This window comes from Chrysochloris asiatica, unplaced genomic scaffold (assembly GCF_000296735.1).
Source record: "Chrysochloris asiatica unplaced genomic scaffold, ChrAsi1.0 scaffold00268, whole genome shotgun sequence".
In the NCBI taxonomy this organism is placed as follows: domain Eukaryota; kingdom Metazoa; phylum Chordata; class Mammalia; order Afrosoricida; family Chrysochloridae; genus Chrysochloris; species Chrysochloris asiatica.
This window is the reverse complement of record NW_006408786.1, coordinates 1,951,690-1,965,464: the sequence shown is the minus strand read 5'-3', so window position 1 is coordinate 1,965,464 and position 13,775 is coordinate 1,951,690. Positions and strand designations below refer to the sequence as shown.

General features: G+C 53.2%; 3 protein-coding genes and 1 pseudogene across 3 annotated transcripts in view; 2 read left to right on the top strand and 2 right to left on the bottom strand.

Moving 5' to 3' along the window:
- Window positions 1–1,517, top strand: part of SAMD1 (sterile alpha motif domain containing 1) — a 2,249-nt gene extending 732 nt beyond the window's left edge. The window contains exons 2-6 of the mRNA XM_006874319.1: window positions 8–176; window positions 589–883; window positions 971–1,067; window positions 1,164–1,275; window positions 1,359–1,517. Coding sequence (XP_006874381.1) covers window positions 8–176; window positions 589–883; window positions 971–1,067; window positions 1,164–1,275; window positions 1,359–1,517 — 832 coding nt within the window. The remainder of the gene's footprint in view (window positions 1–7; window positions 177–588; window positions 884–970; window positions 1,068–1,163; window positions 1,276–1,358) is intronic.
- A 2,159-nt stretch (window positions 1,518–3,676) lies between these two features.
- On the top strand, window positions 3,677–6,313 carry LOC102813770 (chromosome unknown open reading frame, human C19orf67). Its single transcript, XM_006874282.1, has 6 exons — window positions 3,677–4,011; window positions 4,604–4,748; window positions 4,860–4,960; window positions 5,039–5,224; window positions 5,575–5,709; window positions 6,139–6,313. Exons 1-6 carry the CDS (start codon window positions 3,677–3,679, stop codon window positions 6,311–6,313), a joined length of 1,077 nt encoding a protein of 358 aa, XP_006874344.1.
- A 4,726-nt stretch (window positions 6,314–11,039) lies between these two features.
- LOC102831950 (uncharacterized protein LOC113230-like) lies at window positions 11,040–12,464 on the bottom strand. Its single transcript, XM_006874318.1, has 3 exons — window positions 11,903–12,464; window positions 11,378–11,444; window positions 11,040–11,160 (listed from the first exon to the last, which is right to left on the bottom strand). Exons 1-3 carry the CDS (start codon window positions 12,462–12,464, stop codon window positions 11,040–11,042), a joined length of 750 nt encoding a protein of 249 aa, XP_006874380.1.
- Window positions 12,465–13,611: 1,147 nt separating this feature from the next.
- LOC102831567 overlaps window positions 13,612–13,775 on the bottom strand; it is a 6,651-nt pseudogene continuing 6,487 nt past the window's right edge.

Below are 13,775 nucleotides of genomic sequence, written 5' to 3'. Positions count from 1 at the left end.
GGGGTAGCGGAGGCGCCGGCGGCCGCCTAACCCGCGGCCGCGTGCAGGGCTTGCTGGAGGAGGAGGCGGCGCGGGGCCGCCTGGAGCGCACCCGTCTCGGAGCGCTTGCACTACCCCGCGGGGACAGGCCCGGACGGGCGCCGCCGGCCGCCGGTGCCCGCGCTTCTCGGAGCAAGGTGAGCGCGTCCGAGAGAGGAGGGGCGGCGCGCGGCGGGCAGGTGCGGGCGAAGTTGGTGGCTGAGGTGTGAGTCCCAGGAGGGGTAGGATGGCTGGCGCTTCGTGCCACTTCCCTGAGGGCTTGGTGCGTGGTGACCTTGGCAAAGTGACTTAATCTCCACTATTCTCACTTTACTCCGCTGCAAACGCGACTTAGTAATAATATTGACCCCTTGGGGTTGTTGATCGAGTTTAGTGAGATTTGGACTACTGAGGACTTTATTAGCACAGGGTCTGGCACCAAGTGAATGCATAAAAGTTAGTCCATATTATTAAAGGTGGCTTTGGGCACGCTACTCAGGCCTGGTGCCCAGACCTGGGTGCAATCCTAGAATAGCTGTTAACCTTGTGTACCTATCTTCTTGGCTCTAGAGAGGTGGGGAAGAGCGGGTGCTTGAGAAAGAAGAGGAGGAAGATGATGATGATGAAGATGATGATGAAGACGATGTATCTGAATGCTCTGAGGTGCCAGAGGGAGACCGTCCTGCAGGTGTCCAGCACCACCAGCTTAATGGCGAACGGGCCTCTCAGAGTGTCAAGGAGAGGGTCAAGGAGTGGACACCCTGTGGACCCCACCAGGGCCAAGATGAAGGGCGGGGCTCAGCACCCAGCAGTGGCACCCGCCAGGCCTTTTCTATGGCAGCCATGAATAAGGAAGGGGGATCAGGTAAAGAGGTCTCTAGGTGGGGGAGGGCCAGGTGGAGGAAATCTGGCCTCAAGACAAAGTTATAAATGGTGCTTTTTGCTTCCCCAGCCTCTGCTGCCACTGGGCCAGATTCACCGTCCCCTGTGCCTTTGCCCCCAGGAAAACCAGCCCTACCGGGGGCTGATGGAACCCCCTTCAGTTGTCCGTAAGTTGGAGCACTTGAAACATGGGAATGCTGTTAGAGATGTTAAGCAGATCTAGAGTGGGCTTCACTCTTCACCGGACTCCTCTTTTGATGCAGTTCCGGCCGTAAGGAGAAGCCCGCTGACCCCGTGGAGTGGACAGTGATGGACGTGGTAGAATATTTCACTGAAGCCGGCTTCCCTGAGCAGGCCACAGCTTTCCAAGAACAGGTAAGCTCCTGACCCAGACACCCTGAAGTCCTGAGGGCCTCAATGGGTGCCTGCTCTGATCTGGCTGTCTCTGTCCTGCCCAGGAAATCGATGGCAAGTCTTTGCTGCTCATGCAGCGCACTGATGTTCTGACCGGCCTATCTATCCGCCTTGGTCCAGCCCTGAAAATCTATGAGCACCACATCAAGGTGCTGCAGCAAGGCCACTTTGAGGATGATGACCCTGATGGCTTTCTAGGCTGAACGCCCAGCCTCATCCCTGCTCCCGCTCACCCACCCATTCCAGTCCCCATCTCACCCCAAGGCCCCCAGAGTCCAGGACTTTCTGGACAGACACCCTCAGGTTTCACAACAGATTCCAGTGAGGGGGTACTTCCCTACTCATCTCCCTGTGCGTGCCCCCTGTCTCAGCCCCCAGCACATCTCGGACTCCATGTTGGGGTGTAAGGTGGGACAAGGCCTGCCCATTTCATCCCAAAAGGCTAACCACCCCCATCCCAGGACATTTATGTAAAAAGGGGGCTTCCCATCTCCCTGTGATCCTACTCAGTTCAGCCAGATGTTTCCTATATAAATGTTTTCTTCTGCCTATTCATTTTGGTGGGTGGGTGGCCTTTACTCCCTCTCCCACCACCCCTGCCCCTTCCCAGTCTCCTGGCCTCAAGGCTCTGTGAGAAGCTGGGGTGGGGTCACTGGGTCTTCCCCACCCCCCTTTCTTTCTGTTGGTCGTTGCTCCAGCTGGCTGTCTTGCTTTTTAATATTGCACCGGAGGTTTTTTAAATAAAATTTTAAAAAAAAAAGAAAAGAAAACAGGCCAGAGAATCGGTTTTATGAATGGGTTCGGGGACTGAGCAGTTGAAGAGGCAGCCCACCAGCCTCTGAGCAGAGCCTAGAATAAGAAAGGGGTAACTCCTCCAGGACAACAAAGGAGCTCTGATGGTGCATTGGGGTGAGTGTTGAGCTGTTAATTCCAAGGTAGGTGGTTCAAATCCACCAGCTTCTTAGGAGAAAGATGTCTGCTCCCATAAAGATTTACAGTCTCAGAAACCCAAAGAAGTTGCTGTACTCTGTTCTACAAGCGTGACTATTAGTTGAAATGGATGACACTTGAGTTGGGGTGGGTTCAGAAAGGCTGGGGTTATCTGCTTTGTTCTCTGACGTCTTTCTCTGGGCCCCAACAGTGCCTGACACACAGTAGGTACTCAAATGCTTGTTTTGGAGTAACTAGCATTTGACTAGAAGCCTTTTCTCTCTCATCCTCTTAGCAGCTCTATGAGGCAGGAGCTCATAAAACCTACTTTACAGATGAAGCAACTAGCCTGGCTTCAGGTGTTTACTTAGGGTCACACAGGGCATGGGGTGACACCTGTCTGCATTCTTTACCCAACCCAGAAAACCAAACCCATTGTCATTGGCTTAAAAGATCCCACTGGTGTATCAAAGTAGAATTGCAGGCCATAGGGTTTTTAATGGCTGTAATGGGTTAGTATTAGTCAGAACCAGACCCAAAGCACTAACCAATTCTTAACAGAAGTAGTTTGCCAGACCTTTCTTAACATTGCCACCACTGGCTAGATTCTAATCACAACCTTTTGATTAGTAACAGAGCATATCACCATCCAAGGAATCTGGGTTCTTGACCCAAAGGCTCCTGATAAATTAATGCATTTGACTTCAAAGCTATCATGCATTTTGGAAGACTACAGAGTACAATTATGGACGGAAGTCCATTCTGGGACCAGGGTTGCGTCTTCAGGTCTTAACATTTGCTGCAGAAAAGGTCTAAAAGAAATTGGGCTAATTTTTGTTGTTAGTAACAGCTAATACTTTACAATCAGTTCAAATCCACCAGCTGCTTCTTGGAAAACAGGGTCGCTATGAGTCGGAATCGACTCAACTCCACAGTACTAAGTTACAAGGCAGATTCTCAACTCAATTAGCATTTAAAAAATACAGGATCCAGAATCTGGGGAGTCAGGGTCTGAGGGTTGGGGCTGGACATCCATTATACTTGCGCCAGAGGTTTGAACTCATGTTAGAGATCCCTCTTCCCTAGGAAACCAACTCCCAAAGAGAAGGGCCCGGTTTACACTGCCAGGATATGGCCGCGCCAGCGCTGGCACAGGTCGTCCGCCCAGGCCAGGGAGCGCGCGTATGCGCGGGGCCCCGCGGGCGCGCGCCCCTCCCGCGAGTTGAAATTCAAATGAGGCGATCTCCCTTAGGCGGCGTGGCGCGGCGCCGCCGGCTGAGAGGTCGAGGCAGGGGCGAGTTGGAGGGGGCTGCGCTGCAAACCCGGGCAATCCCTGGCTCCGAAACTCCCGGAGCTCCTGGGTCGGAGTCGAACCTTCGGCCAACGTGCGCGGCGGCGCCTTAAAGGGCGCCCTTCCTCCTCCCTCCTCGCGATGGCTACAGAGCAGTGGTTTCTGGAGCCGCTACCCCCAGGTCCTGGGGAAACACCACCCCCAGAGGACTTGGAACCTGGAGCGCCGCCCTGCGGAAACCATTCGTGGTCAACGTCCCCTGACAGGCCTGCGGACCCCGCTGAACTGGAGCCCGAGGATGCTCAGGGTCCCCTGCCAGAGGTCCCTGCCTCCACTTCGTCCCCGGAGTCTGTAACTCCGGGACCCGAATTGGCTGCTTCAGGCCTACCCCTAGAAACCATGTTCAGCCCCATCACCGACCAGCTCCACTATCTACTGAAGAAGGCAGATGATTTCCAGAGCTACTTGCTTTACAGGTGACACAGGACGTCGGGCCCGAGGTAATGGGTGAGGAGGCTCTGAAGACAGGGTGATCTGTTTCGTACACATACTAGTCCCAAACTCAAAAGTAGAAGGAGCCAGGTACAGGCAATAAATAAAAGCTGACAGATTAGGAAGCCGATATAGGTGAGTCATGAGAATTGTGTAGAACTGAGGGTGGGAGAGAGACCTATCCTGAGGCAGTGTGGACCTGATGTTGCCAAATCTCCAGGATTTTGTATATGTCAGCTCAGATTTTGAACTTTCTGCATGTTAATAAAACCCATGTGAGCAAGATTTGGCCCCAAGGGTCACCAGTTTGAGAGACCCCAAAGGATAATCTGATTACTTGACCTGAGAAAAGGTAATTACTAGGGTGATGGTTCTCAAATTTCAAGCATCCATTGAAATTCCCCTGGGGAGGGTGTGTTGAGTCAAAGTCAGGTGTGGGCTTTGAGGCAGGTGATACTGAAGGTCTGGCCCAGGAAGGTTTCCTGAAGGGGTCAAGTCAGGAATGCAAGTGGTGAGACTCATGGGAGAAATTGGGGCATTCAGGGACCTCAGGTAAAAGTCCCCTTTTCTCTCTAGCAGGGACAGAGTACAGAAGGAACAGCTGGCAAAGGCCATGCCCACTTTCTTAAAGATGTGTGGGCCCTACTTCCTGTACCTGGAGGCGGCTGCTCGGAGTGTACCCCCCATTTATGGAGCCCTGCAGGAGTTCATTCGAAAGGGGGTGTGTGGAGCAGGTTTTCTGGACCCCACATACCCTTCCTGACACAGTCTCAGGCCTGGGGGGTGCTCCCAGCAAGGCTGCTGCTCTCATGATGACCCCTCTTCCATGCAGCTGTTAGAGATCTCCCAACAGCTGACCCTGCGTCTAGAACAGCTGGTCCTCATGTATGCGTCCTTTGGGTTTGTAAACCTGGAAGAGACTGACCCTCTGAGGTAAAAGGGTAGGGAAGTGGGAAGGGGCAATGGGGCCCAGAGTTCAGCCTCCCCCCTCATTCTCCCATCTCCTGCCAGCATCTCCTGTTTCTTCTGTGGGAGATTTTCCCTTAGCCCTTCCCATGAGGTATCCATCTTCAGATACTGCGCCCCAGCTGCCTACACGGCCAGCCGCTTCCCCAGATACCTCTACAAGAAGATGCGCTGGAACCTGGAGAAGACCCCAGAGCCCAGCAGCCGGGAACAAGATTCCCATGTGGATTAGTGAGTCCCCCTGACAAAATCAAAGGGCTCCCCTCCCTCTGCATAAATGCAGATATGGGCCCGACAACACACCACTACCACCAAGTGTGAAAAGCCAGCCAGGAAAGTGAGGGCCTTTGAAAAGCCATCCCCACCTTTAAAAAAAAAAAACTCATTTGCCCATCAAAATAAGAGTCCTCATCTTAAAAACTGGCTGGCAGGGGAAAAATGCCCTCAAATGTTGAGTCATTTCCCTACTTTAGAACTTCAGGGTAACTTCTGATAAGTTTCCATCTCAACTCCAAAACAAAGCCCTCAAAAGAAAAGGCTAGGAAACTGATGGCTTTTAATTGTTACCGCCTCCCTCCCAGCTACTTCTTGTGCTATCGAGACACATGGGAAGACACAGGCAAGAGTCCAGCAAACTCCTGCGCCCAGATCCAGAAGCTGTGGTCCATTGGACGATGGGTGCCCCTAGGACCTATCGACGATGATCTTTACTCATGGTAGGAGGGCAATGGCAAGATAGGCTTGGGTTCTGGGAGACGGGCAAAAAACACCTCTCAAAGATCAGCTACTTTCTTCCTTAACACTTTAATTGGCTTCCCTTAGTAATAATGATAGCATTTTATTGTAACCTTACAAATGTTTTATGAAGAGTCACATAACAACTCACTGAGGTCCAGACTACTGGAACCATTTCACAGAGAAGGAAACAGGTGCTCAGAGAGGTTAGGTTACCTCTCCAAGGACACACAGCTAACTGAGTTCACTGACCAGGGTCAGGACAGCTTCCTGGAACCAGTCTCATTTGGTTTTCTCATCAACAAGGAAACAACTGTTCCCTAAGGTTTTCCCATCCTCAGTGAAAACAAGGTCTCTCGTTTGAGGGCAGAGGGTGCTCACATCTGGGCCTGTCTGTTCCCGGCTCCCAGGATTTTGTGCCCGCAGCCCCCTGGGGACTACCAGCAGCTGCTGACCATCGGCTTCGAGGAGCCATCGCACATGCTGGCCACTGACTTGCTGGTGCAGATCCTCACTGGCCAGGCAGGCACTGTCCGGTCCCCGAGTGCGGCGGGGCCCACGGCGTGGGCTGCGCAGGGATCTTGAACCAGGGGTGGTGGGAGAAGGGGGTGGGTGGGAGCTGGAGCTTGACAGTTCGAAACTCCAGAAGGGACAGGGCAGGGGCTCACTCGTCTCTTAGTGTAGCCCTGCCTCTCCTCCCAGAGGGTCATGTAGAAGCGACGCCAACACGGCCGCGAGGCCCCAGGTGTGCACACGCCATTTTTTTGTGTTAAATAAAAGAGTTTAGAGGCTCAGCGTCTGCTAGGAGCGCCGCGCCCCTCTCCTTGGGGGCGGGAGGGTCCCGCCCACTCGCGTGGTCTTCTGGGAGAAGTAGTTTTTAGTGACAAAAGTAGTACGCAGCTAAGCAGCTAGAGCACAGCGCACGCGTAGCGGTGCACCTGAGGCCAAAAAAAGTAGCGGCGCCAGTCAGCAATCGGAAGTCAGAAAATCGCGAGTTTCGGGTAGCCAGGAAATTCAACGCTTACTGGGTGTGGGTAGGCGCTATAGTCCCACCCATTTCTTACTTTGACCCGGAACTGACTTCTTTCAACCGCAAAAGACTCCATCTCCCGACCTGCTTCTGGATAGGGCCGCGATCAGTTTCCAAAGGACGGAGGTCACACCTACCTCCTCCAGCTTTTGAGTCGCTTGTCCCTCCGCGGAGTCTCCGGGGTGCGAGCAGGATGTGAGAGTGCTGTAAGGAATTCCAACTTTGGCTCTCTAAGTCTCACCCCACCTTTGTAATGGACAAGGAGATCCAGGTTGAGAGAAGTGAACCTACCTGTCCAAAACAACGGTGCCAGGAGGGACCAGTGTCCTTCCTGACCTGGATATTATCTGTGTTTCCCCTTTAAACAAAGGTACACTTTGGTCTCTACTCCCACTGCCGTCGACATTTTTAGAGTTGGAAAGACCTCGAGCCCTGCCCTTAAGGCTTTTGAGCAAAGTACTCGCCTCCCTACTAGTCTCTGGCTCATAGACTATCAGCCCCATTTCACAGACGAGGAAAACGGAGGTGAAAGGTGAAGTGAGTCAACAGATAGAAAATAGTGAAGCAGGATCAGACACCAAAGTTCTTGTTATATCACAGGGTCTTCTGGTGACAATTTTCTGAATATACCATGAATATTTTTAGTGACCAGCCCAAGTCTGAATGAATTCAAGGGGTCTCTGAAGCTCCCTGTAGCACCTATGGCTTCTGCAAGCTTAAGACTCTGTAGACCTGCACTTTCCAATAGAAATATAAATCACTCAACATACAAGTATGTAAGTTTCAAAGGCGTTGTCGAGTACCATGGAGTAGGTTCCGACAGCTTCTTGGAGATTCATTGTTTAAATTAGTCAACCCCTTACCTATACTACTCATGGTGGCCCCATGTACAAAATCAGCCTGTTGCCCTAGACTTTTCATTGGCTGAGTTTCAGAAGTAGATGACCAGACCTTTCTTTGCCGTCCATCTGTCTGGACACTCCACTGAAGCCTATCCAGCAACATAGTTCCACTGATTGACAGGTGGTGGCTGCACATAAAGTGCTCTGGCCTCAAACTGAACCCAGGTCTCAAGCATTGTTACTGGGTGTGGGTAGGAGCTATGGACCCTGTACAAGGTTTCTGAGGCTATAAATCTCTGTGGGAGCAGAAAGCCTCATCTGTCTCTAGCAGAGTGGCTAGTAGGCTCAAACTGCCAAACTTGTGGTTTACAGTCCAGTGCTTATCCTACAGAGCCACATTGAAAACAAAAAGTCCAAATTATTTGAGTATTTTATCCAACACAGCAAAAATATTTCAACATCCATCAGTGTAACAAAGTTCGAGATATTAAAACAAAAACAGAACTATTAAGTCTTTGAAGTCTGGCCACAGCACAGCTTTAGACTGCCTCTCTTAAGACAAATCCGCATAGCACTTAAGGCTAAGGTTTCCGGTGGGTGGTGGCAATACTTCAAGAGGGGAAGGAAACGGGCCTGATTTCCTGGGTTCTGTTTTGCTCTGTTTCCACTCACATTCTCAGACTTTACCCTGTATCAGAATAGTGGTAGTTTGTTCTAGCTGTAGGGTGAGGCTCGAGAATGTGCATTTCTAACAAGTTTCCAGGTGATGCTACTACAGCCGGTCCCAGCACTGTTCTTTGTCCTTATCTACAGTATAATTTCCAACTTGACTGCAAGTCAGACCTACCTGAAGAGCTTTAAAAAAAAAATGCTGATGTTAAAACTCCTCCCTCAGATTCTGATTTAATTAGGGCGCCCTGGTGGCATAAAGGTTAAGCACTCAGGTTCAAATAGAGAAGTCTCGCTTTTAACCCACAAGTGGCTCTACAGGAGAAAAAACCTGCAATCTGTTCCCATAAAGATGGCAGCCTATGAAACTCTGTGTGGCACGTCTACTGTCCTATAGTGATAGGATGGAGTCCTGATGTGGAGCTGTAGGATAAGCACTGGACTGCAAGGTCGGTTTAACTGCAAGGTTCCAACTCACCAGTCACTCCTCAGAAACCCTATACGGGTCGCTATGAGTTGGAACCTACTCAGTGGCACTTAACAACATCATGACACTGTAGTCAGAATCACTAGATAGCAACAGCAAGAATTCCCAGCCTACACTAAGGCAGTCCTGTATACATACCTTGTTCAACTTTTCACATGCTTAGCTCTTAGCTCCCCTTCTGGGAATTAGAAACAAGTTCTGGCTGTATCTATTTCTCCCCTTGACGGCCTTTGTCTCTCTCCTGTCCTTGTCTCCAGACTATCACAATGCCATGATCAAGCCATCATGTGGTCAGTGTGCTCATGATGGGATCAAGGGGCAGGCCCTTCTTGGATTGAGCTGCTTTTGGATGCAGTACTGTGTGAGTTTTTCCATTCTCTATCTTATGAATTCATTCTTCATTAGCCATTTCCTGCTCTTAATGTAGGGGCAGGCCTATTGCTTGGCCCAGGGCATACAGAGTTATACAGACCTAGAAGTTTAAACAGAAGGCATGGTGGTTCTGGAGTCCTGGTGTGACGCTGTGGGTTAATGTGCTGGACTTCAAGGTTGGCTTGAACTGCAAGGTTGGCGGTTCAAGCTCACCAGCCACACCTCAGGTGACCTACACGGGTCACTATGCGTCAAAATTGATTCTATGGTACTTAATGTTTGAGACTGGTGTGACACTGTAGGATTAGCACTGGACTGTGAACCACAAGGTTGGCAGTTCAAACCTACCAGCTGCTCCTCAGACACCTTCTATAGGCTCACTATGAGTCAAAACCAACCCAATGATACTTAACAACAGTGCTTGAGACCTGGGTTCAGTTTGAGGCCAAAGCACTTCATGTGTAACAGGCTTTAGTGGAGTGTCCAGAATAAGATGGACTATGAAGAAAGGTCTGGTCATCTACTTCTGAAAATCAGCCAGTAAAAATCCTAGGGATCACAACAGGCTGATTTTGTGCATGGAGTCACCATGAGTAGTAGGCAAGGGGTTCACTAATTTAAACAATGCATCTCCAAGAAGCTGTTTGTTAAAAGACAGCTGCATTCCTCAGAATATGAGCACATACAGTTTTATAACCACTTAAGAGTGTTCACAGGTGGGGTGGGGGGGTGGTGAGCAGCTGAGTAACCAAGCTGTAAGAGCACCTTCCCGCATTCCCGACCACGCCTCCCCGTGCTTTTCAGTTCTACCCAGGAGACCTTGAAACTCTTGCCCCAGTACCTAGAGAAATCATCCAGGGTTTGCACATAAACAGGGCTCAACTGCAAACAGGGGAGTCCTGGTGTGGCGCCGTGGGTTAATGCGCCAGACTGCAAAGCCATTTGAACTGCAAGGTCTGCGGTTTAAGCTCTCCAGCTGCTCTTAGGAAACCCTACACAGGGTCGCTATGGGTCGGAACCGACTCGACGGCACTTAACAACAACTGTAAACAGGTGGTATTTGGGCCTCCCCCATCTCTCAACCATTTTTAAAGCTTTTTAAGAAAATAGTTGCAATCATTTAAAGTTCAATAGATTTCTCTTTTGGAAACTGGATTTCCAGTTGCTTATGAAAAGCGAAAGCTCACTATTTTCGTTTTCCAGCACACTGTAGGCTCCACCCCTCCCTATTGCTTCACAGCAGACCCATTTCTTCTTAGTATCTGCCTGGCCCCAGTAGGCATCCTAGCTTTGCAACTGCTGGACACATTATTAACATGCTTTGCTAAAACGCTTGCACCGCCCCACTTTTTTTGGGGAGTGGGAACAGCCATTGTTGATATCCCCAGAGCAAGACCAGTCTCCTATCATCTGTGTCAAGCCAGTGTTCAGAGCGGGGCCGCTGACACCAATAAATTATGACTAAGAGACAAGGCTAGAGAGTCTGAGTGTGTCGATCCGACTGCTGTCGTTTGTGCCTGCGCCGCCAGGAGGCGGTAGGGGCGGGGGGGGGGGGAGCGAAAGGGGGGCAGTGAGCAGCTGAGTAACCAGCTGTAAGAGTGCCTGCCCTCATTCCCGACCACGCCTCCCCGGGCTTTTTTAGACCTCCTCTCTGCTTGTCTAGCTAGCTCCAGCACCACCCCAAGCGAAGAGAACCCAGAAGAAAACAGCTTGCACTGCCCAAGAAGAAGGGCCTTTATTAGAGTGGGGGGCAACTGAGGCAGTGACCCTGGACTTCTGACAATGAAGGCCTCAACGAGAGGGTAGTTGGGTTTGCAGAATTACACGGAGAGGGGCTGGACAGTTTCACTTACGTGGAAGGCGACTATACAGTTTTATAGAAAGGACTGGTCAATTTCACAAAGTCAGGTTCTAGAATGGATGGGTGTATTTCATCATCCCCAGAGCTAAAGGCTGAACCCTCTCCAGACCTCCCCGCGATCCTGGAGGCACTTCTGGTCCTGCGGCCAGGTCCTTCGTGCTTGAGCGCCTCCTGGGGAGAGGGGGGCCAGACAGAAGGCCAGCCTCAGGGACTGGGCAGTTTGGGCCTCAGGCCCACAGCCTCCTTTCTACCTTGAGGTGACGCCCCGGCCTTTGTGTTCTGGCCCAGGATGGCGCCTTAGCGGGAGTGCGCAAGCACCTTCCCTGACCCTCTGGGAGAGGAACCTACAAGCACTCGGACACAGGGATAAGGGGATCCTACCTCCTACAGGCCGTTCTCCGAAGCCTTTCTTCGAGGGGGCCAGATAACTGCCAGCTTTCCATCGCGGGAACTCCCTGCAGCAAAAGGGGCCACTAAGCCAGGTGGTCAAGGCACAGGAGGCCGGCCAATACCCTTTAAACACACGCACACACACACACATGTTTAGCCACCCCCCCACCCCCACCCCCGCTCCCCATGGATGCCTCAATCCAGCTATGGGGGCCCAGAAACCTGAGGGAAGCAGGAGCCCGATAGTTCTGAGAAAGGACCCAGGAAGACAGAAGAGAGGTAGGGGTCCTTGGAATCCAACATGAAGTCACCTGGAAACCTTAAGCCTAGGGAGGTAGATTTTGGAGTTAGACACTCAGGGTGAAAAGTGGAATACCCACTGTGTGGGAGGGAAGTGCAGAGGGGGGGCAGGAGACAATTGAGAGGGGTCACAGGTGTCTGAACCCTAAGGGGAGCCCAAGAAATAGTCAGATGAGGGGTTCTAGAGTTGGGACAGTCAGGGAGTATGGCGAAAATCCCTCACCCATGAGGCTCGGCGCAGGCTCCTGGAACTCCGCAGCGCCGTAGAGGCTGCACCGCAAGTGCTGTAGCTCCCGCTCGCGCTCGTGCACCTCGCGCACCTCCTGCTCCAGCAGTGAAAGCTGGGCGAACTGCGGGGCACGGGCCAGCACCGGGCACTGGCCCTGTGCGGCCAAGCGCCTCTGGCCTAGGGATTCAGAAAGCTGCTGTGGGCCCGAACCGCCCGCCGCCACGGGACTGCGCTCTCCAGAGCTCTCAAAGAATCGTCTGAGTTCGCCTAGGGGCTGCTGCGTTGGCTGGGGGTTTGGCGTTGGGGCGGTGGTGCGCATTAGCGCCGCCTGGCGGTGGGCTTCCCTCTGGATGTCTCGCTGCATCTGCGCGCCGGCTCGCGCGCGCTCCAAGGAACGCGGGAGCGCGGGACCCGGGCCGGGTCGGCTGAGCACTGGCCGCACGCGCAGTTCCACGAGTTCACTGCCCGCACGGCCTGGGGTCAGGCCTCGGCTGCGGCGCAGGCTTTCCTCGCGCTCGCAACTGCGCCGTATTTCACGCTCGATGGGTGTTTCCATGAGTTGCTCCTCCGGAGACGAAGAGCTAGCCTCGAGGCACGGTGGGAAACGCGTCTGGGGGGCTTCCGGGTCTGACCCTGAAGATGAAGTATCGGGATCCTGCGAGGGATACTGCCTTGAGACCTCAGCGCTCGGAGCTTCGGAAGGCGCGGGCTCTTCGCTGCCCGGCTTTGGGTTCTCAGAGCCACTGACTGTGGATGACCCGGGAGCCTCTGCGTCCCGCCCTGTTGGTAACCCGCAGACTTCACTTTCTTCCGCAGGAGTCTCGGCCCTCTGCTCGGCAGAGGGTTCGGGGACCTCACCTCCTGCCTTGGTGACTTCGGTGTTTTCCTCTGAGGCAGCTTCAGTGTCTTCAATGTCTGGCCCAGGGGGCTCGTGACTCCACTCTTCAGACGACCCCAGGACTCTGTTCTCTGGCCCGGGGGCCTCGGTGTCCAGCGTTGGAGCAGTTTGGCAGCCTCTGTTACCAACGCCGGGATTTTGATGTCAAGAGTTTGTATATTGTGCCCCGCGCTGCACCTGTGGCTGCGGTCGGCGCCCAGAGACTCCAGGGAGTCGCCCGCACTGTCCGCTTGTCTGACCCGCCTCTGGCCTTCAAGAACGGCCTCCAGGGGCAGGGCTGGGTACCGCCCCCTGCCCCCCCCCCCCCCGCCGCACACCTGCCGGGAGAATTTCAACCCCGCCCTGGCCCCGCCCTCCGGGGCCCTGGATTTCATCTACTGGCGAGGTCCAGGTCAGCTCCGGGCACAGCTCCAGGCACGGGTCAGCTCTGGGAAGAGGATTCCTCTAAACCCGGCCTACTACCTGCAGGATGGCTCAGAGTGCTGAGTTTGCCCTTCAGTGGCACCTTTGCGGTCCCATGACCCCGTCATTACCCAGGAGGATGCTCCCAATTGAGCGTCAGGTTTGCTGTCTAGCAGGAGTGTCCGCAAACCATCTTTCCGGGACCCACTAGCTCCGCCCAGGTGGTGCCCAGCCAGCGGACAGCGACGCCGCCTCGTTCCACCCCTGTTGCACAGAGCTCGGCCCGAGGGGGCGCCTGAAACCGCCTCTCGGCGCCCAGGTCTTCCTTTCCTCTCAGTCCAAGTGCTCAGAGAGGCTCCAAGAGGTTGTCGCCATCCTTGTCATGCCCAGAGGCCACTTCCCCTCACTGTCTCTGGGAAAAAAATCCGCGAAGCATTCGGCCCAGTGCACTCTCTCCCTGGCTGAAGAAAAAGAGAAAGGGGGCGGAGGGACCCATGCAGCTCGCCCAGATTGTGGTTAAAAGACCGGTCACCTTAGGCAGCTGGGGAGGCCCAGACAGGGCAGGAG

What these genes read in the sequence shown, in the direction of transcription:
- LOC102831950 (XM_006874318.1), bottom strand. Translation starts at nt 12,464, where the DNA reads ATGGAAACACCCATCGAGCGTGAAATACGGCGCAGTTGCGAGCGCGAG. An exon ending in GCCTGCGCCGAGCCTCATGG is followed by an intron (nt 11,445 to 11,902) that starts GTGAGGGATTTT and finishes CTTTTGCTGCAG; the next exon opens with GGAGTTCCCGCGATGGAAAG. An exon ending in AAGGCTTCGGAGAACGGCCT is followed by an intron (nt 11,161 to 11,377) that starts GTAGGAGGTAGG and finishes CCCTCTCCCCAG; the next exon opens with GAGGCGCTCAAGCACGAAGG.
- LOC102813770 (XM_006874282.1), top strand. Translation starts at nt 3,677, where the DNA reads ATGGCTACAGAGCAGTGGTTTCTGGAGCCGCTACCCCCAGGTCCTGGG. An exon ending in CAGAGCTACTTGCTTTACAG is followed by an intron (nt 4,012 to 4,603) that starts GTGACACAGGAC and finishes TTTTCTCTCTAG; the next exon opens with CAGGGACAGAGTACAGAAGG. An exon ending in GACGATGATCTTTACTCATG is followed by an intron (nt 5,710 to 6,138) that starts GTAGGAGGGCAA and finishes CCCGGCTCCCAG; the next exon opens with GATTTTGTGCCCGCAGCCCC.